Source organism: Clinocottus analis, unplaced genomic scaffold (assembly GCF_023055335.1).
Source record: "Clinocottus analis isolate CAN_PGR_092001 unplaced genomic scaffold, fCliAna1.0.p SCAF_18, whole genome shotgun sequence".
Lineage (NCBI taxonomy): Eukaryota > Metazoa > Chordata > Actinopteri > Perciformes > Cottidae > Clinocottus > Clinocottus analis.
The window spans coordinates 11,914,238-11,939,964 of record NW_027175909.1 but is presented as its reverse complement, the minus strand read 5'-3'; the positions used below and the strand labels follow the sequence as shown (position 1 = coordinate 11,939,964).

General features: G+C 43.6%; 1 protein-coding gene across 9 annotated transcripts in view; it reads left to right on the top strand.

The window, feature by feature from the left end:
• The window catches only part of si:ch211-285f17.1 (sickle tail protein homolog), an 88,084-nt gene that overhangs the window by 59,984 nt on the left and 2,373 nt on the right, over positions 1-25,727 (top strand). For 3 of the 9 annotated variants that reach the window (XM_068582157.1, XM_068582161.1, XM_068582162.1), the window contains 18 exons: positions 1,647-1,836; positions 5,043-5,241; positions 6,297-6,390; positions 10,415-11,382; positions 12,902-13,006; positions 13,526-13,575; positions 15,294-15,433; positions 15,531-15,706; positions 17,595-17,725; positions 18,219-18,366; positions 19,042-19,522; positions 19,727-19,925; positions 20,052-20,338; positions 20,860-21,015; positions 21,327-21,449; positions 22,798-22,875; positions 22,973-24,631; positions 25,221-25,352. In XM_068582157.1, the coding sequence (XP_068438258.1) occupies positions 1,647-1,836; positions 5,043-5,241; positions 6,297-6,390; positions 10,415-11,382; positions 12,902-13,006; positions 13,526-13,575; positions 15,294-15,433; positions 15,531-15,706; positions 17,595-17,725; positions 18,219-18,366; positions 19,042-19,522; positions 19,727-19,925; positions 20,052-20,338; positions 20,860-21,015; positions 21,327-21,449; positions 22,798-22,875; positions 22,973-24,631; positions 25,221-25,352 (5,316 nt within the window). Of the gene's footprint in view, positions 1-398; positions 480-1,646; positions 1,837-2,937; positions 3,013-5,042; positions 5,242-6,296; positions 6,391-10,414; positions 11,383-12,901; positions 13,007-13,525; positions 13,576-15,293; positions 15,434-15,530; positions 15,707-17,594; positions 17,726-18,218; positions 18,367-19,041; positions 19,523-19,726; positions 19,926-20,051; positions 20,339-20,859; positions 21,016-21,326; positions 21,450-22,797; positions 22,876-22,972; positions 24,632-25,220; positions 25,353-25,727 lie in introns of those variants that run through there. The other 6 variants (XM_068582160.1, XM_068582159.1, XM_068582163.1 and 3 more) reach the window with 6 other exon arrangements.

Here is a 25,727-nt window from a genome sequence, read left to right as displayed (position 1 = left end):
TGTGTCAGGTCGCTGCATCACGTAGCGTGCACACTATAACTCAGCAAATATCACACAGGGATGAGAACAGAGATGATGGGACAATGTGGGATATTGATGACGCAAACTCACGTATTGAATAGAAAGTGTTACGTGGTGGGCTTTCGAGGATTTCTGTCAGTACTCACTGAGATGAAATAAGCTTATAACATGTAAACTCTGCTGTAAGACTGTGTTGAAGACACATTTGCAACGAGGTTCTCCTTTAAAATCTCTTCCTACTTTGACATTGATTTGTTTCCATGGTTCCGCTGTTTTGTTTGATGACCATTTTTCTTTTTCCATCTCGCCCTCCCACTGGCATGCGCGAGCCATTTGCTTTATATTTTATTCTTCTCTCCTTTTTTTTCTCCCATCAGTCTTTGCAGGGCATGCTCTCCTCCCTTCACTCTGAGCTTGACATTCAGAGGTACTTGATGAAAATCCAGTTGCCCCACAGAGTTAGTCAGCCTTTTATGTTATCTGCATTATGCCATTGTGTGTGTGTGTGTGTGTGTGTGTGTGTGTGTGTGTGTGTGTGTGTGTGTGGGGGGGGCTACTTTGCATGTATGCAACCTCACTAGCATCTACCATGTGACCGTGTTCCTAACCCTTTTGCCTCCGGCCCTCTCAGCGTACGACCTGTCTGTGCCTGCCACGCCCACTTGTCTGGCTGCCAGGTTAAAGTTGTTCTGCCCATGAACGCTTCCACAAATGTCAGCTGCACTTAATATGAAAAGCTTCAATTCTTAATTCGTCCGTACGCGTGTGAGTGCGCGAGAACAGAAGCGTGTGCATGCAGGTGTGCTCGAGATAACCTGGTGCACCCGGCCTTGTGTCTCCAGCTGCATTAAGCTCGACGGCATCACGCTGCCGGGGAAGAAGAGCATTTCATAAAGAGCCCAGTGTTCGCTGACCCCTAAGTTCTCGTCCCACCTCGTCCCTGTGGTGCGGATCGCCTTACAGGCGCTCTAGTCTTGTCACACATTGTCTTATTGTAGCTGTGGCTCGAGGATGCCGTGTCATGAAGATCAGATTACAGGAGAAGCCAACGGATCCCCAAGTCTTTGATGACAATTCTTGCTTGTAAAAAAAAAGAAATAAATAAAAGGGAAGTCCTTCTTCTTGAGGAACCGACGCTGCAGGTTTCTGTTTGATCTCTTTCAGTTTGTCATCATGCCATTTTTGAACTTTTTGGTATCTATTGTCATCATCGAGCCTGCGCAGGAAGGCAGGTGCAAATGAAATCTGATGCAGAGACTCCTGCAGTGTGATCAGAAGCTCCCTCTTTTGCTTGGTGACGTTCAGTTGCTGTGAAGTGCTTGTGCGACAGCAATGTGCAGTGTTAGATGTGTGACATCCAATATTAACACTTCTCTGCCTTTTGCGTGACTGCAGTGGTTTTTTATTCAGTGGTTGCGTTTTCCCGCTCGACTCTTAACGGCATCTTTATTCACTACCCCCCCCGAAATGCATCATATCTTAAAGATGTTTAACACTCATTAGATAATGAGAATGCTTTGTCGTGTCCTCTCGAGAATGAAACGCTAACATGTACCATTTCGTCTACCGTGTGTCGCTGGTCTAACCCTTGCCGTGTCGTGTTTCCTTGTGCCTCCCCCCTCCAGAGCAGAAGCCCAAAGCACGGCCCGCATTCCAGCGCCGGCGACCAGGTCGACCACCTATCCCTGGCCTCCCTGGAGTCGCTGGACGCCATGTCTGAGTCCGACTCACCTACAGCCTTCACCCGCGGCAGCCGGATTCGTGCTAGCCTGCCCGTGGTGCGATCGACCAACCAGACAAAAGACCGCTCCCTCGGTATGTTTTGTATGAGGCCTTTCAGTTTCGAAAACGTATCTGTGTTAGGCTTTGCTTCGCGTTATTCAACTGTCTTTTTGTTCTGTTTCCCCAAACTGCCACAGAGAAAAATCGTATATCTGGTCTATTAAGAACTTATTGAGATTAAAAGCCCAATCTTAAATGGACTCTGTGAATAGACTGAGGAGGAATTTAATTGACACCAATACTTTCTTGATAACCTATTTTATTTTGCAGCTCCTTCAGCGTAACCTTGGCACAACTTAAGAACTTGTTTAAATAACTCTTAACCACACCATGATCTCACCGTTTCACCTTTTCCAAGCCTCTCACTCCATCTATCGTCTCCTTCCCTCCTTCCTTTCTCCACCTCAACTCCCGGCTCCGTTGTAATTAGAATTCATTCCCTCTGTAGTGAAAGATTAGGGAATCCATCCACAGTATGCCATCGTGTTATTGACAGGATTAGAAATGGGTCGTCTTATCAACACAAATAGTGCTTCATTTGCATCCGTGTGCAGTAACGCTGTGAGTTGTGCAGAATTAGGTTGCGGCGTTAGGGTGAGAAACAGTTTGAGAAGTTCCCAAACAAAGTGTGGAGTCTGTAGTTTTTTTTTTAGAAAAATCGTCTTCAAAGGTAGCTCGGAACTCAGCTCGGCATCTGCTGCAGGATAATAGAAAAGCGTCTGAATGGCACGCCTTCAACTGAAAATGAATGAAACTATAGGGTGCCACTTTTCCACGCTTTTCGCGCCTGTCGCGCCTCTTGCTCTGCGTGAGAAGCAGGGATGCAAAACTTGTACAAAAACACTTTTAACAGATATGCTTTGCCACCCATGCATGCGCATATACACACATAAACACACGCGCACACACACACACAAACACACACCCCAGCTCTCGCTTTTTCCCTCTAAAAAACATCAGAACACGGCGCTATGACAGTGGGGGGTTATGGTGTGATGAAGGGGGAGGAGAGAAAAAGGGGCACCACTGAGATACAGTGTCCCTCCCACAGCCTCTCACGCACACACACACACACACACACACTTCGCTGGGTCCCAACGGACGTTTGGGGCTTAGTATACTGAGCTTGTGCGGGAGGAGTTGTCGCGTGGGCTTTTCCAGAGCATCATAAGACTTTACAGAAAACAGGAAATCCTTAAAACCCCTAATGTGAGTATCAGCTTTCACCCAGAGTGTGGCATGAAGTGTGTAGTATTTATTCATTCTGTGGTTCTGATGTAGTGTGTTTCTGCTTTTGTTGTCGCATTTCAAACTTTGTGACGATATTATCGGAGTCAGGATCCTGATGTTTTCAGGATCGTGCTTAGTTTTAAGATTTCTTATCCCACTGGATACACTTGGAAAATTCTTGAAGCTCAGACAGTCTGCAGCGCTGTGCCCATTTGGTCAGGAAACCCACTGGCCATTTGCTTTCCATCCTGAGTGAAACCAGGCGCTCAGGAATGTAACGGGACTCTGCGCTAGAACCAAAGCTATTCAACATTGTTTCGGCAATTAAAACGGAAACTTAAAGAATTCAAATCTTCACAATGCGTGTTCAATCAATGGCGCTTTGTCATCAAACTCATTCGCTTTAATTGCCAACATCTGGATGAAAACTAGCCGACTGTTAACATAACAGCTCTCAGGGGAAGGATGAAGTTATTCTGCAAATGGGCACTTTGTTAAGTTAGTACAACCCAGAAACCCAGACAGACCAGAAAGAGCAATAATAGACTCAGCAATTTTATTTCCTGGATTTGCCCTCTCTCTGTCTCACCCTGTCTCGTGGAGCATGTAGGGTCTTGTATAATATTTCACCAACATCTGGTAGCTTTTACTGGCTCTGTCCTTTTAGGGAGTTACACCAAGTAAAACCATTCCTTGCACAACTGTAACAGGGACTTTGAAATGACCGAAATGACGGATTCTCATGAAATAAGACGTATTTCACTCCTTTGTTATTTCTATTAACGTTCTAATGTTGGTACAGATGACTTCAATAGAAATATGTGCCACGCTGTTTCGAGCAATGAATCAGAGAATAGAAATAGAAACCTGTTCCCTGGTATTGTTTATACAAGTGCAGCATGGGCGTGTCCATCGCTTTGAAAACATCTGTTTTTGTAAAGCACAGAACAGAAGCCACACCCAAGGTTCAGAGGTTCAGGCTTTGGTCTTTTTGATGCACAACTTGTGCACACGACCTTGCTTCTGCACCCCTATGTTGTGCCCCAAACTCACTTTTTAAGTATCAAGTAATTTGTCTGGAATATACAACATGCTGTAAGACAGATGGGAGCGGAGTGGCAGGTTAAGAGCGACACGTACTTGTACTTGCATGTCTTACAAGTATGCTACTGAAGATCTATCAGGACATTATACACCACAGAAGAAGGACAAATAGTTTGTTCAAATGCTTCAAAGTCTTTGGGCAACAATTGAGGGTAAGCATTCATTCTGTGGCCCATTTCAAGTAAAATACAAATAAACAAATAGATTTCCAAAACCACGAATGGTGATGATAAAAGACAGTTTACCATCCACATATTCATGGGATGAAAGTGGTTTTCTTTGTTAGCTGCAAGGGTTTGATGGCATCAACCAGTGGAAAAATGTGGAAATGATTTGTGCACATTTTAATCTGGCCAAATATCTGCACTGGTAGCAGCCATGATCAGACATTGTTACATGGGAATGGTGCCAACTGCGTCAGGAATGGCATAAGAAAACTGCAACGCCTGTATTTTAAGCTGTTTTATGTTACATCGATCCGGGTCAAAGGTGAAAAGTTACTAAAAAAAAAAGAAAAATATACAGATTTTGAATGTTTTGGTTGACTATATTCGAAGCAACCAGTCTCTAATTTCAGTTGCTTAGCCAACACTTAACGCCAGGGTTCCTAATCTTCTTCAAAAACATTTTTTGTTGCACTCATAAAATCAAAGGCTCTGACATAAAAACTAAATTCTGCTATCAATGACTGTGGCAGGACTGTAATAAGCCTGTCAATGACACCTGTCTGTTAATAGTACTAATAATAGCCAAACATAGTTGACATTCATTAGGATATGTTTATGCTCATGATGATATATTTGAGGGAGTGGCTTTGGTCAGAGGCCTGAAGGGACGGGCTGTCAGTGTTATGGACGTGGCTGCTCTCCGGCTAATCACTCTGCCCCCCTGCTTTCTGTCTGTAGGTGTGCTGTACCTGCAGTACGGGGACGAGACCAAACAGATCCGCATGCCGAATGAGATCACCAGTATCGACACTATCAGAGCTCTGTTTGTTAGTGCCTTCCCACAGCAGCTCAACATGAAGATGCTGGACTCGCCCAGCGTTGCCGTCTACGTCAAAGACGACATGAGAAATATGTACTACGAGCTCACTGATGTCAGGTAAAGGCCTACAAGTGTGGTATACAGAATATGTATACAGCGCATATTGTGTTTTGCCAGGCTACGTTCGGACATTCAGAGTTCATAACTGTTTCAGTCTTCCTCTGAAGTTCTTTCCTTTTCCCCTCCCTGAGAACTTCCTGTCTAAACTCTCCATGTACAGGAAGTGTCACTGGCCAGGAAAAGCTTCTTGCTTCCTCTTTCCAACATGTTAAACCTTCGTAGGAATAATTGTTTTTGTAGATGAAGCCCTTTGGCAAGATGCCGCTGATGTTCTGTACCCAAACAAACGGAAGAGCACTCTTAAGAAAGGTGGATGACTTTCCTGCCTGTTGTCCCTCGCTCCTCTGGTGAAAAAGATTGACTCTTCAAAGTTTGAGCAATGATTTTACCCTTTTTTTTAGGTCTTTTTTATACTTTTCAGAATGTAGATTCCAAAGTATTGTGGCGTGTGTTGTGTGTTTCATTCATTTACAAATGCACAAACACACATACTGCTACTCCTCTTGTGTATTATTTCTTCCTGGTTTGGTATTCACCAGCATGTCTTCGCAATAATACAGCAGACTTTATGCGTCGAGACAGTAAACAGTCCTAGTTATAGTTGTTTTTTTAAGAGTAAAAAAATTATAGCTCTTGAAGACACAAGAACTTTGCACCTTTCTTTCCAGAGTTCATGCCCGAAGTGCAATGTGTACTGTGTGACTCAGCCTTTATCAGGGCTGTAATAAAGTGTCTTGTGATTCCTTAAGGTTGGGACAGGTATCCAGGGTGCAACAGCATAGTGAGAGTGAGACCAGGATAAGAAAGAGCATACGGCTCACCGTTTATGTAGTCAAGCCACGTTTCAACTCAGTATTAATAGATGTTTTTATAGACTTTAGAGATTTAGAGAAAATGTCACACAACCGAGGACCGTCAGAGCCTCTGTCAGGATATGTGCCTTTGTCGGGGTTGAGGCAGAGACTGAGATCCAGGCTGAGGGAGGATCGGCCGCTGTCTGACGGCGATTACTGGGCTGCCTATTTACCGCGGGACACCTCTTCCCCCTACAGGAACATCATAGATCACTCCTGCCTGAAGGTCTACCACAAAGACCCGGCGCAGGCATTCAGCCACGGACCAAGACCCACCAATGGCGACGCCAGGGTGAGTACTTCACTGACACACGTGCAAACGCAGCAGTGAAAAACGCTGCTCGTTAACAGCGGCAGCTGCAGACTTGTTGCAGATAGAATAGTGAACCCAGCCTCCTATTCTTCTCGTTTTTACGTCCTGTTTGCAGTTAAGGGAAGGAATGTCCCCCTGCTTCTTCCTAATCTGTTTAGAGGGGGTCTCATATTGTTCTCCCAGAGGCCTGCGATTGGCTCTCGCCTGCACGCTCTGGTGCAGCTTGCTTAAGGGGCAATTGAGCTCAAATCTCACGACTATTTTTCTTGTTCATTCTTCCCCCCAATATCAGCTCTAATCTCTTTGTCTTGTTCTGATTCTAGCATTTTTTTTTCCTGCTGATGTAACGAAACTAAAGCCCCAAAGAGCCCTTTCGTCAAATGTTCCTCCTCAAATCCGCCTCTCTAATCCACCTGACCCTTTATCTAACCCGCTGCTCGTCTCTGCCTGCTGCAGAGTTCCAGCTGCAGCGAAGTGCTATTGTGATACTGCAAAAATTATATTAACCTTAGCTATAATCCCATTTCCACATACAGTATGTGTCACGTAAGAAATTATGATGTTTAGGAGGTCTGGGTTCAGATGGCAAGATGACTTTGAGGTGCTGCAGGAACTCCTTTTATTCTCTGCTGCTGATAGGCGAGTTGCTTGTCTGAGAGGGGGGTCCTTCAAGGGGAATTGAACAAAAGACATTTGAGAAAAAAAATGGATACAACTGAAAAAGTGAAATTGGAATGTAATAGTGCAAACAGTTTAAAGAAGGAAACAAACTGCTGGCCACAGTAGAAAAAAGAAATTGTGTGGAGCAGCTTCTTTTGTGCTCTTTCTTTATTATTTTATTTATATATATATATATATATATATATATATATATATATATATATATATATATATATATATATATATATATATACCATGACACTTTCTGAATCAGCGGGATTGAAAAGTAGAATTGGAGCAACTGAAGTGCATTAAGCAAAAGAAGCAAGGCGACTTTACAAGTCCTCTCGTGCAAACATTGTGAAAGCCGGGCAGAAGAAGATTGCTGTCATGAATGGGTCTGTCATTGTTTAACCGAGCAGCAATTGACACAGATACGAAACTTGGACGTGGCCGTGGGGTATGGAAGCCAGGTTGATGAAATGGCACAGGACGGGACCTTCGCAAGACATTAGTTAGAAGACATTTGTTGCATTAATCCAAATCCTCTGGCCAGCCCTCCCCCACAAACACAGTCGTCATATTCTCCTGTTGTAAGCATTGTCTCTTATTCTTGGCTTCTGTAAAGCTTGGACTAAATATTTTTCTTCTGTTTTATTTGCTTTTTTTTTAAAAATGCTTGAAAGGGACAGAAAAAGGGTCTTTGTGGAATTTGGCAACACCTTTACATAATGAAACAGAAACCCTGGCACTCAAAGCAAAAGATCCAATACCACAACCGAATGAGCTGTACACCTTTTATAAACACTTTTTGGACGGGTGGTAATACTTCATATCTGTCTCTCTATCTTTTGAGAGCCCTCTTGTCCTGCGTGCAGTAATGGCAGGCCTCGGATCAGATTACAAACGTCATCTGCATTTGTTATTGTTTGAAGCTTTCTGGCCAAGTAAAGCTCTCCCCCGTTATGAATTCAACCTTTTATCTGTCAGTAACTGATTTAGGGTTGTGGGCCTACACCGTAACTGATAATTATATGATAAGCAAAAAAGACAGCAGGCTGTTAGAATAAAGAGGTACTTCTTTGCATTTGAAGCCTCTCTTTTGTCACATTTCATCGAATGAAGAAGCAGTAAATATTTATAAATATTAATCTGTACTCATGGAAGGGATTGTGCCAAAAGCAGTGTATTTGTATTCATAAGATAGTCAATAATGGCTGTCAGAAGTGATATTATGTACACACAGCTGGAGAAGATGTTTTGTAAACAGAGTTTCAGTTATTGGCTAACCTCTAATCGGTTCTCCTCAGACTAAGCAACCTATTTTTTTTTTTAAAGTTTAACATTTCTCATGTTTTTACCCACTATTATCTTAATTCGCAGGATGTTCCCATCTTGTTGTCAACACTTTTGTGTACACAACAGCATAGCGCATGCCGCCATAGTGCTATTTAATTGTTGACACACTTTCTGCAGGCTCAGCAGTTTGTGAATCATCTCGAACGAGGCAGGAGATGGACATGACTTTGTGCGCTACCAGACATGCTGCCCTCGTTATTGGAAGCTTAAGAGCTCGGCGAAAACAGAAAGAGAGTTCATGAGTCAAACTCAAACCAAATGTTACTTAACACGACTTCTCATATGCCTCACATGGTCCCTTGTGTTTGTTTTTCAAGCCTTTACTCCTCTGTTTTGTCTCAAAGCAAAAATGTGCGCGTGTTTTGCAGACAAATACAGACCGCATTTATACAGTAAGTGTATTTTAAGGATGGTTAGTCTTCCAAAGGTGTTACATCTGTTTGGGATTAACAAGGTATGCCTTTTTGGCCCAAGTTATTCTTCTGTGGCTTTGCTGGAACTGGCCAGAGATGTTATTTCGGGCTCCAGAGAAATTTCTGCACAATATGGCAACTTTTCTTTTTTTCATATGTATGGCACCATGAATAGTTAAAGCCATTAGATTTTGCTGTTGATCTGCAGAGGCTATTTGCTTCTTATATTTCTTATTATTTAGTTTCTGCTTAGTCAGACTTGTTGCTGCCATGTATTTATGAGCTGCGTGTGCTTTTACTGCCAGCAAGTTTCTTTCTTTCTTCCTTTTGTTATCACAGCCAAGCCTCAACCCTTTGTTACTGTACGCTTCAAGCAGTGGTTGTTTTCCAGTTTGTGCACACACCTATTTCCCATAGTCACACACGCACGTGACACACCCACCGTACTGGTGCCCTTGCTGTATTGATCTGTATCGGCACAGGGGGGAAAAATAAATGAGGCAACACTAAAAAAAAGCATATTGTCGAAAAACTGTAGGCCTGAAGTTTTTGAAGGAACTTTGCATTAGGTTTCGACTTGTCACTTACGTAAGTGTAACTCATGAGTCATAACTCCGGGGAACAATTGCTTGTTTGTTTGAGAGTAGTACAGAGTTCGACAGGAAGGAAGATGGATGGGGATTCAGTCCTGCATTAGATCCTCCTCTGCTCAGTGTTATCATACCCAGCATCTCACATATTCACAGGTTATGTCCCTGTTTACACTCTGTATGTCAGTCATGCTCCCTAGCACAAAAAAATGCTTACTTTTATCGAAATTAACTTAAGTTTGGAAGACAGGAACTCTGTATATTGTCATTCTTTTCGGACCTTCCTTAATAAATTTATACATATATATTTCAATGTCTCAAAAATACAAAACATTAAATCCAGGTTTTTAACACAAGGCCTATAGATACACAACTAGTAAATATGATTATATAGCAGTATAATTTCCATTGTTTAACACAAAGTAGTCCTGTGGTATATTAGTAACAAGACAATGGAACTTCTTTTGGAACCACGGTCATTGTGGCCACCTGTAAGACCACTCTAGTTGCATGAGGTTAGGTTTATTACATGTCGGCCTTCAAGGGTCATTAATGGATTGTCAGGCAAAAAAAACAGCTGCCCAGACTAGCTGACTGTTTAAATAGACTAAACTAGACAGATCTTGTTGAAAATTAACCAACTGCCTTGGAGGTGCAGACACTATTATCAGAGTCTCCAAGAGAGCAGTTGAAAAGGTCTCGCAAGTAACTATTTTCTGCTCCCGGAAAAATTGCTGACAGTCTATTTTCATTGAAAAGCAACAATGTAAACTGAGTTCGATGTATGTTTTTGTTTCAAGGGCACTGTAGTCCAGAAATAAAGGGTATTTATAAAATAAACAGTAGCTGAAGCTCTCAAGCGGGCAGAACTAAGCAGTCTGGTTTATTGACCAATCCTGAAATTGAGGGATTTTCATGAATTATTTGAAATGATGACAAGTTTGTGTTTAAGAAGATGTCTCTATGCTTTTGTTTTTTCAGCAGATGCAGAGTGAAATGATGCATCCCGTTCGGGATGGCCCGCACCCTCTGAGACAGCCACCCATGGGTCCCCCATCACACCACCCCATGCAGGGAGCACTTCCCCCAACTCCCCACTCCATGCCCCCATCCCCCTCCAGAATCCCATTTGGCCCACGGCAGGGATCTATACCTGGCAACGCCACTATCCCAAGGGACCGGCTGTCTAATGCCACCCCTCCGGCCCGCTCCATCTCACCCTGTCCCAGCGCCATCCTGGAGAGACGGGACGTCAAGCCAGATGAAGACAGGGGCGGTAAAAGCCACAGTCTATCGAGGGGAAACGAGGGGTTGTATGCAGACCCGTATTTGCTCCAAGAGGGAAGAATGACCATGGCTACTGCCCATGGACCACACCCCAACCCTGGGCTTGATGGTCCAGATCATGGCATGGGATTTCACCGTGCCTCCATTCGCTCCACAAGTTCTTACAGCGGGCCCAGCCCCACAGACACTATGGATCACCCTTCTCTGTACAGGCAGAAGTCCAGAAACAGCCAGCTGCCTACTTTGGGCTCCAAGACTCCTCCACCATCCCCTCACCGGATGGCTGAGGTACGGATGATTGACATCCATGGCGGGCCTCCTCATGGCGGGCCTCCCCATGGCGGGCCTCCCCATGGCATCCCTCTTCACGGCGGGCCACTTCACGGTGGCCCTCCCCATGGCGGCTCTCCTCATGGCGGGTCTCCTCATGGCGGGTCTCCTCATGGCGGGCCTCCTTATGGCGGGCCTCCTCACGGCTTGCTCCCTCACGGCGTGCCACCTCACGGTGTTCCCATGGAGAGAAGCTCACCTGTGCGTCAGTCATTCAGGAAGGAGGAAGTGGCAGGGACCAAGCCCCGAAGCAACATGGGATCACCGGTAGTTCCAGACCTCCAGGGTCACCCCCAGGGCCCCATCCCAGTTGCCAGTGAGCATCAGACACGGTAAGCACCAGGGGATCAGGCATTACAGACAGTGGGCTGGTGGGCTTGTCCAAATTAGGATTAAGACATTGCATGGGAGCTTGGACTAACTCTGCATCCCAGTTTCATCCTAACCATCAGCGGCTGATTTTCAATCCCTTGCTCTGACTGTTTCATCATCCATGACTGAAGGCGAGATATATTGTATAACGCACCTTCTGAGCGTCGTGAGCTGCATATTAGGAACAGCACATGATTATGCATTTGGTTTATGTATACAACCAGTTTTGCTTATACCATTATTTTCACCGACTCTATTCAAACTTTGGAGCTGACGGTGTTGATTATTAAAAGAGTGTCTAGCAACCATGACAGAAACAGTATAGTATCTGGAGACCCCACTAATCCACTGTATATTTTTCTGTTACTCTGTGACTATTGTTCAAACAACAAACCCTCTGCAGAGTCTATTCACTCTGGATAATCCATCAGACATTGTGGTACCTGGATTAGGTTTATCCACTCTGATTGAGAGCACATAAACATTGAAAAAGGAATGCTTAGCCACTTTGCTAAGCAAACGTGGTTTCACTAAAGGGGAGGTTGCAGAGGCAATGTGCGTACCTAGGAAAACCAACAAAAACATTGACGAGGTTGAATAAGTATTTTAAATGGCCCAATCATTCAAACAGATCAGACTGGACCACCTGGGAAGTCAAAAACTCCCATTAGAAATGCCCTGGGAAACTGGGAAAAGAGTGTTGGAATTTGAATGGGAAAGTATGATACTTACCTTTCAAAATAAACATAGTCCAGACACTCAGGGCCTCGATGGCTGTCATAGAATTTATTCATGTGAAATATGCTGTGTGACGCTGAGGTTAGGCATTGCTGTGTTCACATAGACCTTGTGTCTGTCTAGTGTCTATTGCACAGCTAAAGCCACCCAGTATCGTGTGTGTCCTCAGCTAGCCCCATATCCTTTTCTCAAGATAAATGATGACATTTGAAAAGAAAAGTTATTCACTTTTCCAACCTTTCTCAGTGTACGGCCCCTTATTCATCCCTCTGGTGTTTGGCTTTCTTATGAGTGTGATTTCATTCTGTTCGGAGCGGCCAGCACTTGGTGACACACTCTTGTTTGATTTAAAAAACAATATGACTTGAACATCCTCGGTCTGAACTTCAGGGTTCTTTTCTTCTCTTGAGTCGTCCATCTTGTTTATTCTATTTAAGACTCAAGCGTTTTCTTTTTGTATGAAATGCTGAGTCAAGTGGTGTTACACTGTTGTAATTCAGAAACTATGTATTAGACCACAATCAATATTTATTCCAGACATAGTTCCAAATCAATTGCAAAAAAAAAAAGTATAATACCACAAAATAACAAAAAGAAACATGGTCAGGAAATTAAAAAAAACATTTGCTTCTTCTGTCACAGCCCTCCCGTTTCCATTCTGAGCTAATATTTGCTCTAGTGGCAGCTGTAATATCCAGTAGGCCTCAGTGTTGAAAGTAGAATTTTCTGATGTTTCTGCAGAGTGCGCATGAAGGCTATGGAGCAACAGATTGCCAGCTTGACTGGTCTTGTTCAGCATGCACTTTTAAAGGAGCCAAACACTAGTGGCACCAAGGAGCTACCAAGGTAAGCAATCACAGTAGAGGAAAAAGTGAGGCATCAGGGGAAATGGAGTTTCAAATGAAAAGCCTGCCTATCCAGCCAGCGCGGGAAAGATAAAGTGTCCTCTCTCTAAAAGCCATATCAAACACTCAGGCTGAATAGCATCTAATGATGCTGAAATAGGTTTGACTTTGAATCTGATATTGAAGTCATTTGCTCTCTAGATAAATGGCCACTATGTAAGGTTTATCTGGCTGCATTTCAATCTTCTTGGAGACCTTGTGTTAAAGTTTGCCTGTCAGTTAGTCTAAAAGGTTTGTGCTTGCAGTGGATCCTTTGTTTTTATGCTATGTTGAACTCTGATGAAGCTTCTTAACATCATTAACATCATTTTAACCTCTCTGATTTGTCAGTCTTTCCCCATCATACTTTGTTGTATTGTGTTGGTTTTTACTAATACAAACCTATAAATCTAAAGTGCTCCAAATACAGTTTTTTTCGCAACCAAAATCCTGCTCTTATGATTTCTTTGCCCGGCTGTAGTGAGAGACCACCGAAGACATCATCTCCAGCCCACAGTGCACACAGCTCAGGTTAGTGTCATTGTAATGCTGTCCTATTTCATAAGTTGTATTTTCCTCTAAAGAGTTTTATTACCACAATGTATTGTGCAGACAAGCCCACACGTCAGTGTCAGTCAACAGTGTGCAATGAGCAGCGCTGGAGGGAGGGAAAACATAGTCAGGCGTCTTTGCCTGTCATCGGTTCGTATTTCCTTAAAATCCTTTACGGTATATCCAGTTTAACAGCAGATAAGAGACGAGAGCCAACGGTGCTAACACAAGCTCCTCAAAGCACTACTTAACAAGACGCTATTACTCCTCAAGCCTGCCAAGACGATTCAGCGCTTCAGTCTCGGGTCTGTGGCCGGATCTCAGTTTAATGGAAAAGATCTGCAACCTCACCAGTGGCGAAGCAAGAAAAAGAAAAAAAAAACACAACGCTATTAATGCGTCTTGAGAGCTAATTTCACGTCCCGTGACACATTTCATATGTAGCTTTCAGAGAGATTTACTTGTCATGTTGCGCTCGAGCAATTCTCCAAAGCGTCAGAAGAGGTTCCCGCGTGGGCTTTGATCTCGCCAGACTCCCTCTACATCAAACATGGGAAATCAGTGGCACTTTCTTTTGCTGTTGCTCAACTGCTTCCTTCGTTGTCACAACACGGCCTGCACTTCTTTTGATTGACATCGTGTCCCCGAGGCCCAAAACACCAGCAGCAGTGTGCATTGTAACCTGTACTTCAGGTCTAGACAGATGTCCGTTAGTATGCGAGAAATATGTTGTGAATAGAGTTTTGGGATTAGGAAGACAAAAGGTGGTTCTTTTGCTGGGTGAGTTTCAGCGTCGAGGGAGCTTAAAGTGCACTCTGAACATTGCGTGACCTATTGTGTAACTCACAGGTAGGGACACCACTTTCTTTAATGGACCTGACGTTTCCGACGTGAAAGGATTGGTTCTTCCAAATTCAAAAACAACGTTTTATCATTTTACTTAACTGTACTTTTGGTTTTGTTTGCCCACGCTTTAAGATATTACTGATGGGGATTTCAGCCTCAAAGTCCTTACAATGAAGGTGAATGGGATTTAATTTGTGGTGCTCACAGCATTGAACATGTGATTCAAACCACCTTTTATTGTCCATGTCTTCAATTGAACCCACTCTGAGGAAACATGTAGTGGATCTATTAACTGATATAAAATAGTCTCAGTTCTCCTTCAGATGACCACCATTTGTTTTTAGATCAGAATAATAAAGAAAATCCTGCCAATTGTTATTGTTGTTGGCCATTTAGGGGACGCTCACCCAAACCGCAAACATTACCGCCCTTGGTTTCCATGGCTTCAACCTCTTCTCCACCTCTAGCGGTGACTGAAATGATGGGATTCAGCTAACCGACATTTTAGAGGCGCAGCCAATATGAGTACCAGTATATGTTTGCTTTATGTGCAGGGAAAAAGACAGCCACAGACAGTTGGGCAATCATTACTGCACATTAGGAACATTAAGGCAGACCGGTGTGCTGCCAGGGAAAATGTGTTTGTACAATCTAACCAATCATTTATCGAGTGGAGTCAGGAAGTGTGGCAGTGAGGGTTTGGAAATAACAACTTTTTCTACTCTCTCTCAGGGGGGGAACTACAATGTTACTTAATTTGACTGTTTAATAGTTTTAAGTGTAAATTCTATTGTATTATTCTTTCTTTTTTTTTCAAGTAACAAGCTATAACTTGTTCCCCTCCCACACAGGTGGTTCGCCAGTCTTAGCTCCCAAGAGCAACACAGCTCCATTAGACAAGGGTCCAGTTCCTCTCAAAGTCAACCTCCTGCAGTTCAGGAAGAATGTTTCTGAACTCAGGATGCAACTCCATCAGATGAGGCAGCAGCAGGTGAGACCTCTTTTAATTCATTTCGAGTGTGTTAGTATCCACTGCGGCTTTGAACGTGCCCTTTAATATCTCATTCCCACCGTGTGCATCCCCTCAGGTCCAGAACCAAGAGGCATTGCGAGTCCAGCTGAAGCGGGCTGAGCAAGAAATCAGTGTTAAACTTGTAGAGGCCATGCGTGGCCTTGAGGACCCTGTGCAGAGACAGAGAGCTTTGGTAGAAGAGGACAGGCACAAGTACTTGGGTCTGGAGGAGCGTGTCCTCACACAACTCGGGTAAGGCTGCTCAAACTTCACTGTTTCACTTCCATAACAGGTGTGGGGCTTTATATAGTCTAATACTGTTCAGATATGGTTGTTTGCATCCATTACTGAATGTTTATTGTTCGTGATGGTTTAGTACACTCCCATGCGACTCCAGTCAAGGTGTTTTTTATTCATCGGAAATCCCCGAAAGGCTTCATTTTTTATCAGCTTACCTGCTATTCATACCTAAACTCTTTGACAAGCCAACGCCCTCCAAATTACAGCTCACAGGTTTATACAGGCAAGCAGAGCCTGACTCTCAGAGACAGCAGACTAAAACAATGGACCCAACTGTGGAGGAACTGCCCTGTTTCTATTTTAGTTAACTTGCTTCATTTAGCCAACATGGAGCAGTCATTGAATCTTTTGTATTTGGATGTTTACAGGCAAGGTCAAATAGTGTTGTCTTGCTACACAGGAGTGAACTTTTTGATCCAATGAATACAATGTTAGCAGCTCATGCAGGCTGAGAATTGAACAGGCGGAAACCAGTTGATAAAGTGCTCTATTACTCTTGGTACGCAGCCAGTTGTGTGTCAGCAAAACACAGCTGCTGGCTCTTTAAATAAGGCTTGGTAATAGGGGTTGCTTGGCTTTAAGACCAGTTTGAGAAAGTGGTGTGAAAACCACTGCCCTCTCAAGAGGAGAACTATATCTAACATAACCTGTAAGGTCACATTTTATAGCTCTGTGGCAACAGAAAAGCCGAATTAGCTAGTTTGACAGTAATCCAAGGACAGGAATATTTGAAAAGCAAGGAAACAAATTAGATTTAGATAGGAGGGTTTGTCATTGTAAGAAGACAGTACTGATGATGGTGACAGAGCTTCTACAGGGCAAAGATGCAGAGCATTTATCTAAGTAGTGAGTTTGGTCACATGTTTGGGATCCCTTACTCACAGTTGCAGTTATGGTGTTAATCTACAGCATATGAATGAACATGTCTTTAAGCAATGGCTGTCTTCACTACTTCATATCCCAAGGATCTTTGAAGGCTGCTTCAGTTACTCTGACACACATTATGGAGACGTACAGTATCTGTTTTTGTCTGTGGGAGGCTTAAAAATACATTGTGCTTATTTGTGTCCTAAGCTGGTATTTCCCTTCATCATTTTGAATACCAGTAGGCCCTAGCAGGACATTTAACATACTTATTGCTTTTCCTACTCCCTTTAGGGAAGTTCTATAAACAAGTGTTTCTCAGGGGTACCGGGCCACAATTAAACACCATTTTAGTCGCTCTCATGCAATCCAACACTGCACACAATGTTATCTTTCAGCACATTTCCCTGCAGAGTAACCATTTTTTCTCGCTCACTGGGTCTGTTGTGGAGCAGCGTACTGTGTTTCTATGTGTGGAAGTGCTCTTATACAAATAAGCCCTCGTTCAGTGTGTAAACATGTGTGGTTCTAGGATGAGATCCAGCAAAACATGTTTTATGTCAAGTTTAATTATTGTACATGTTATGCATATGTTCTACTTTCTTTTTTTATGGACCGTGTCCCAAAGTCAGCTCTCACTTTTGTCCAATCAGTATTGCTGGATGTTGGCTTCAAGATAAATGATTGTGTTCTGCCCCCTGCTGTTAGTAGGGAATATAGGAAATGTTATTACTAGTGTTAAAATTCTTTCTCCTAATCAAAATGTAGATAGATATCAGTATAACAGAAACAAAAAGAGTCCCCCGAAGTGAAATTACATGAATACATTAAAACATTGTATGAAGAGTTTCCATTCTTTTTTTCATTTCTGCTGTTGAGCTTTAAAAAATCATAATCTATTGAGTGAGAAATTGTTGCAGGAAAACAAATCAACTCTAAAAAATAATGTTTTTGTGGATTTGTTCCCTCTCTGCAGTGAGCTGGAGCAATATGTCGGCTCCCTGCAGAAAGACTCAGCAGCGACACACAGAGTAGTGACTCTGAAGGACGTGGAGGAAGGAGCAGTGAGTCTGAGGAAGGTGGGAGAATCTCTGGCAGGACTCAAAGGTGAGACAACTAATAATGTTCTCACGAGTGGGTACAATGTTGTGTGTGGCAATGTGATTGAAATAATCTTTTTGGGCTATTTTCCGATATCAATATAAATTACAAGATGTCAACTGTACACTGTGAAATAGTTCAACTAATGTTCAAAGTTTTAAGGTGTGTTCCACTATTATAGACCATGTTATACATTACCCTGAATTATTAATTTGGACAATACATTTGGAGAAACGGTAGATCATATATCCACGATTAAATTCTGCAGCACTAATCACTTGTGCTATTATTGGCCCAGCCCTATTAATCATGCAGTTTACTGCTGATATGATGGATGTTTCTCCCTTTAAGCCTTACGTATGTGCAATAAAAAAGTACATTATCTTCTCAGAGGTTATGTCATTCCATTTTTTAATAAAGGTATTTCTGAATAACTTTTTCCCAATATAGTCATGTAAAATGTAAAAAGGTAACGGTGTTTCTCTGCGTGTCTCCTCAGGAGAGTTCCCAGCCCTCCAAACAAGAATGCGGTCTGTGCTCAGGGTGGAAGTGGAAGCAGTCAAGTTTTTGAAGGAGGAGCCTCATAAACTTGACAGCATGCTGAAAAGGGTCAAGAGCCTGACTGACACACTTAGCAGTATGAGAAGGTAGATGAAGAAGAAATATCAGCGGCAATAAAGTAGGGATCAGGAGCAGAGGCGCTCGAGTATGAGGGCCGAGAGTGTGAGATGAAAATAAAAAGCACTCTGCAGAGCTTCTCACAGGTTTCTGTGGTGTGCGAGATTGTACTATTTGATTATGCTGACAAACCCGCCCTCATCCCATCAAAGAGGTCATTCGGTGTAGACAGTGGAGTGTGGCGTCCAACTTGATATACTTCCACTGCCTTCACTGAACCGATAAGTGAATTAATGTGGTGGGGACAACAGCGTCTCATTTCCATTTTAATATGTCACAGAAACCAGGTTCACTCTCAACTTTTCTCAAAGTCTCCCTGCCCGAATCTCTTGTCTTTGAACCAAAAACAGTCGCCAAACCATATTGGCCTGCCACCACATTGCAGCGTAGCTTTTGCTGGTGTCTTGCCAGAATTACTCAACTCTTTGTCAACTTTGTTATATATATATTTTCAGTCTGGATGAACTTATATTTTTTTGTTGAAAATGGATTTCTATCAATGTCATGTATCTTTTCAAAAAATAGGGAAAGAATTGTAAGAATTTAAGTTTTTGAGCATGCACAGATTTGAAGATCAGTGTGTTCTCGATGATATATATATATATATTGTATTCTGTATTGTATTCTGTTTCCCTCCTCTGCAGATGTGCTACTGAGGGCCCTCAGAAAGGACCTGATCCCTCTGCTAATGTCCCCGTGGACAACAGCTCTTCGGCAGCAGAAGCTCCCGCACCGTCAGTCCAGCCTGGCTCCACATCAGCCCCGCTGGAGCCCCAGAGCTCCACCATCAAATCAGAGGTGATGCCTTCCTCTCCGGTGGTCATCCATCATGTCCAGAGCTCCCCGGTCCACATACAGCAGTCCCAGCAGTCTGCGGCCTTGACAGCTCAGCCCAGTCCACCGCTCTCCCCCAGCCCCTCTCACATCCCCAGTCCCACCCCCAGCAAGAGTCAAGGCCGGGACTCTCCCAAAGGGGCAGCCTCCGACCCGCCGAGCCCTGCCCATCATAAGAAGACACAAGGGAACCCAGTGAATAATGGCAACGGCACTGTCCCCCAGAGTCTTGTCTTAGAGGAGCTCCAGAACAGTCAGGACAAGAGCAAAAACAGAGCTATGTCCATAAAGGTAGATTTCGTGCCCTTATAATTGTCATTTGGTATCAATTTAATTGCATCCAACATTGTAACGCAGATAAGCATCCCGTAAATGTCGACTCGGTTTACAGCAATTGGCATTCAATTGACTTTTAAGGCTCCTGTAATTAATCATTTCCTTCCTCAGATTCAGAGCACTTTTGAGGAACCCTCTTTTCTAATTTTCACTCTACAGGCAGCAGAAAGGGAGTGGGAAGAGAGGAGGCAGAACATGGGTCATTATGATGGAAAAGAGTTTGAGAAGATCCTCCAGGAAGCCCAGGCCAACATGATGAAGGGTATTCCCATTCTAGAGGTAGAAGAGAACCAAGCACTGGCACCTGATGCCACTGCGGAACAAGCAGACATCCACAACCCAGTGGAGTCACCGACAGGTGCAAATCTTGAACTTTATGACACTAACATGACCTCCACACATTTTACATTTTATTACTATATGAACACATTTGAGAGTAGGTCCCCTTATATATTTTCATCTCTGTTATTTTGTATGATTGAAGAGCCTCAGCCCGAGCCTCACTCTGACAAACCATGCAAGAAAGGGCCTGAGAAACTCCCAAAGCCTGTGATGGAGAAACCAGCCAAACCTGCACTGGAGAGACCCTCCAAGACTGCCACTAAGCCAGCCCCGACTGACAGCTCTACTAAGCAGGGGTCTGAGAAGTCCAGCAAGTCACCGCCACCACCTCCTCCAAGGAAGACTTACTCCAACTCCAGCTCAGGCATGACCACCACGCGCTCCGGCGAAGTGGTCTTTACTGGCAGGAAAGAGTCCATCTCGGCTCAGGTCAGTCTGATAGGTGTTTTTTCTTTTTTTGTGTGTATAGGAGCTGTATTTATCATTGTAACTATTTGCTATGTTAAGATATAGTTGAGTAATGTCTACCTGAGCAGAAAATTAAGTTGCTCTCGCTCTGTATGTTGGTGACCAAGGTTCTCCATGCTTTATTGACATGGTCGGGCCGGCCACGTGTGCTTTTTGTGCATGTCAGTGCATGTTAGTGCGTGTGAGCGTTCCCCATTTGCTTGCTCATGGCTGACACTGCACTGCTCTCATACGACCAACAGCGTTAGTGAAAGTGCAGCACTCAGCTTCCACTTCCCTCCTCAGGTAAACACTGTTAAACCGTTTGGGAAGTGTGGTTAAGTAAGATGAGCAGATTGATGGCACATTGCCACTAAGTATGGAGCGAGGGGTGATTAGCTTAGCTTAGTATAGCGGGAAGACCGGAGGAAAGGGGGAAATGACTAGCCTGGCTGGTTAGAAAGGTAATGACTAAATAATGACCTTCTTATGAATTCTAACAGGAGGGTGAAGAGGACACTCCACCGCCCAGTCCCAAACCCAAGCCCAACAAGGTGCCGCCAGAGACCAAGCCAAAGCCAGCCACCCCTCCACCCGTCACTCCTCCTGTTACCAGAGAAGAGGAGGATGAAGGAGACAAGATCATGGCAGAGCTCCAGGTTAGATGCATATCTACACTCACGCACATACACAAATCCCTAAACGTGCACAAAACTATCAAAAGGTGTAAAGTCCTCTGGATTTTGGTTGACTTCTGCATCGCTAGGGTGGGTCTATCATTTCTTCCAATGGTGGTTGTTTTTCTCCAAAGTGGCAAAGGATGAGCACTCACAGCTGCCAAAAGAGTTAACTCCTTGATTTTGTCACCTGCCGGGTTCTACGGCTGTGACAAAAGGCGAAGATGCTCAAACTTACTTCCTTCCTCAAAATCCTTGTTCCCATTTCCCCCTCACCTTTCTCCACTCTTCAGGTTTTCGAGAAGTGCACGGTTAAGGATCTAGGGGTGAAAAATTTGGTAGAACCAACCTCTCGAATTGAACCGCAAATCAGAGAACTAAGACCGGGGGCCTTATTGCCCCTCAAAGAGAAAAAGGTAAATTATACATCGCCTTGCAGCTACCCACCTAACTGCCTGCCTCTGTCCACTGTCTGATGCAATCGATGGCTGTGTCTTAACCCTTCTACAACTTCTGCACCCTTGCTTTGGCTCAAGAGAAACCTATAACAACTGCCTCCAAAAAAAACTCCTTTTCCTTTTTCACCTCAGTTTCCTTCCCTATTTTCATTCAGCTGGATATCTCAGCTTAAATATATTTCAGGATTAAGTCTGCATAAAATGAAGCCTCTAAAAAAAAGATGCTGTGTCTTTTGTGCGCCGGGACCAGACAATGATGTGTTTTGCCACTGATTTAATTATCTCTTGTCAATAAACGGACCTCGGCACTGTATTCTACAGGCAATTAAATCGTCTTGTGTCTTTCTTTAATTACATGTCATCATTGAAAATCAACAGAACAAATATTTATTTAATTATTGACAAGTGAGAGAACAAAGTAGTTAAAACTCACTTTGCAGACACAACCTGTTTTTGCAGACTTGGTTCACTCGAGGTCAGTCTGGCCGCTCTGCATGCTGTTCTCCACCACTTGTACTTTTCTGGGGGATTACTTTTCTGTTTCTCTTTGTCTTTGCACAACTCAACTTCAGTTTGCTTTCCCAGCTTTACACCTAAATAACCAGCACAACCCTATAATTGTTCACATTAGGTTCAACAATATGCACATTTAATAAGCTTTTGTCAATTGATGTGAGAAAGAGGACTGATATGTTCAAGCGCAATACATTTGACTAGTTCACAGCCAAATTATAACATTTGATCAAATAAATGTATCAGTTTAGAAGGATAATAACACCTAACAAATAGACTGTTTCCTGTCTATAATATAGTAATATAGACTATAATATAGACAGGACACAGGGTGTATAAAGGCTAGCGTGGTAGGAAATGTATTTAAAAGAAAACTTAACTGCAGTATATATATATATATATATGTATATATATATATATATATATATATATATATATATATATATATATATATATATATATATATATATATATATATATAGTGGAAGGGCAAAAGAAGAAGAGATAGGGTTTAGCCATCAGAATAAGCTGATTTGGCTGTTAGTAATGGCTTGTAATAGCTTTTTAAACTTTAATATTCCTTCATTTTCCCAGCATGCATTTTGATGTATGGCATTTAGTAGCAGTTTATATACTGTATGTATTTTGCTGCTGCCTTGTAGAAGGTAACTGTCCAATGCAGTGTTGCCACTGTGGATACTACTGCAATACTACTGTAATTCATACTAATCCCACGGCAACCAGACACAGCAGCTGCACAGTAATATTATTCACTCACACACTGTCCTAGCAGAGCTCTGAGCCCACTCGAGATGATAAAGATCCAGACACAGATGAAAATGGGAACACTACTGTCCGACAGAGCCAAGGGGTATGTATGCCTTTCTATTATTCACATTATATTAATGTATAGTGAACGTATGTTCAAGATTTAGGAGATTTTAATCAGCTACTTCTTCATTTCTCAGGTCATATACTATGTGACGGGTCAGATTCCCAAAGAGCATCCACCCCCGTCAGGAACAGAGGAAACCCCTGAACACAGAGAGCCCACACAGCCTTCATCACAGGTGTCAAATGTCAATGTTAACGACAATTCTCCAAGCCAGCAGCAGCAGCAGCCACAGTCTCCACCACCAAAATCACCCACACCTTTAACACCTCCACCTATATCACCTAAACCTGTGGGACTGAAAGGATTCAAACTTCCAAGGACGCAAGTTAAACGTGCCGAATCCTTGAAGACCAGTGCAGAAATGGAGAAGGGAAAAATCCTCAACAAAATTAACACTGAAAAGAAAAGTAAAGTCATCCAGGAACATGTTTCTTCCATTAAAAATATAATAACCAAGCCTGTGGCAACCACAACAACCAGTACCATAAAAGAGGTGCCTAAAAGTTCTATTGCGCCACCAAAAAAGGCCTCAACTGAGGACAGCGATCCACCAAAATCTCAATCTAATCATGAGGAGTGTATTGAGGATGCTGGTCTTAGTCCAGACTTGCCTGGAGAAGAGGCGCCTCCACCCCCTGACAACATAGCATTTATGATCACTAACACCAAAGTTCAGGCCCTTTCTTGTGGCGAGTACCAGGACCTGGTCAATGCCAAGAAAGGAAGTGTCCAGACTTTCACCGTAGGTAATGCCACAAACCGAGGAGGCACCACAGCAGAACCCTCCGCGCCAGATGATAACGGCTTCAACAAGAAGCCTGTCATCATCATTTTTGACGAGCCCATGGACATCCGTTCAGCGTACAAGCGTCTGTCCACCATCTTTGAAGGTGAGGAGGAACTGGACCGGATGCTAGCAGCAGAGTGCATCGAGGAGGAGGATGAAGAGTCGGACACTGAGAGGAGCGGTGGGCTGCAGGTTAAAGCGGGAGAGACCGAGGTGGTCGATGGCAAAAAAGTCACGTCAATGGCCACCGCCGACCACATCAGCTTATCGTCCTCATCGTCATCGTCGATCTCTGAGCTCACAGACAGCGGAGGGAATTTAGAGTCAAATAGTGACACGAAGCAGGATGTTAAGAAGAAGTTCAAATTTAAGTTCCCTAAGAAACAGCTGGCGGCACTGAGCCAGGCGATTCGCTTGGGCACCAAGTCAGGAAAGAAGACGTTACAGGTGGTTGTGTATGAAGATGAGGAGGAATCCGACGGTACACTCAAGCAGCACAAAGAAGCAAAGCGATTTGAGATCACGCGCTCCAAATCCTTAGGAGAAGCTCCCAAGGCGACAGGCTCAGTCGCGCCGAAGAGGCAGAACTCCAACTCCGTACAAAGGACGGACGAGATCCGGAAGAACACCTACAAGACTCTGGACAGCCTGGAGCAGACCATCAAGCAGCTGGAGACCACCATCAGTGAGATGGGACCACAATCCCCCGGGGAGCCAGTCTGCACGGAGGAAGCTAAAGCAGAGTATGGGAAGGGCTCAGAAGTGGTGGGTCTGAAGAGGTCTTCCTCTCTCCCGACCTACAGAGGGCCAGGTCCTAAGGTACCCAGCAAAAATCCATTGCTGAAGAAGACTAAACCTCAACTCCTTCCTCGCCCTGTAGTCATCCCTACTACCACCACCACCAGCACCACCACTGTCCCCAGTGCCCCCACCACCATACAACAGGTCTCTCTCTAGCTCTTGTTGCTCCCGGAGGCTTTTGGGTCCTACTTTTTCAGTTTACATCCTACCTTCACTCCAACCCTAACCACTGAAATTACAAAATCATTAATCCACTCCACAGGTGCTTGGAAATTTTGGAAATGCCCCCCGTGGCTCTCTCTCTCTCTCTCTCTCTCTCTATCTCTCTCTCTCTCTCTCTCTCTCTCTCTCTCTCTCTCTCTCTCTCTCTCTCTCTCTGTGTTAAATCATGATGACATGATTGTGGGTGGCATTTTGTTGGCTTCCTGGCGACCGTGTTTCTCCTTCAGTTCATTGCTAAACCTCTGAGGTTTTCAGCAAGTGGCCAATTCATCATCAAAAACACTCTTGTGATGATTAAGCTCTGATATCTTCATTATCCTTGATTGCATGTACTACTGTGTATTGACTTAAAGGTGTATGGTCCCACTGGGTGCATGATCTTTCACTGGTGTTAATCGTTGAGGTGTTTATCTGTCAGTGCCTTGATTTTTCATACTTCCTTTATGGTGTGTGTTTTTTTCTTTCTTTTGTTTTATTTCTTGTTTTGTTTTTCGTTTGGATCCCCTTGCAGAACACCAGTGTCGCTTCCCCTACTAGTCGGATGCCCGTCCCTTTGTCTGCGAAGTCCAGGCAGTCGCCGGGTACTACTGACAAAGCAGGAAAACAGCAAAAACTGCAGGACGCTCAGAGGCAGTTCCGACAGGTAGTTTTACTGTAGGGCCTTACCAGAGACTAGAGGAATCAAACGTATAGGGATCAAAAACATGAGGCATGTATTATTAGAGGAAAAAAGACTATCAATGCTGTGAGATTTCAAGTGTTTAAAAAAAAAATCTATAATAAAGTCACCGAAGTGACGACTGTGGATCTGTTAATGTTTCTCTCGAGTCTGCTCTGACAAGAAGGCATGTTTGACTTTTGACTGTTACCCCATAACATCACTGTACTGTATGCTTTTGCATGTCCACACTGCTCATGGTTTTCACTGTGTTGGCGACAAAAAAAAAAAAAAAAAGGGAAGAATGACAAAGAAAAGCGGAATCCTACCCTCTCATCATCTGAGTGGTCATCACATCTC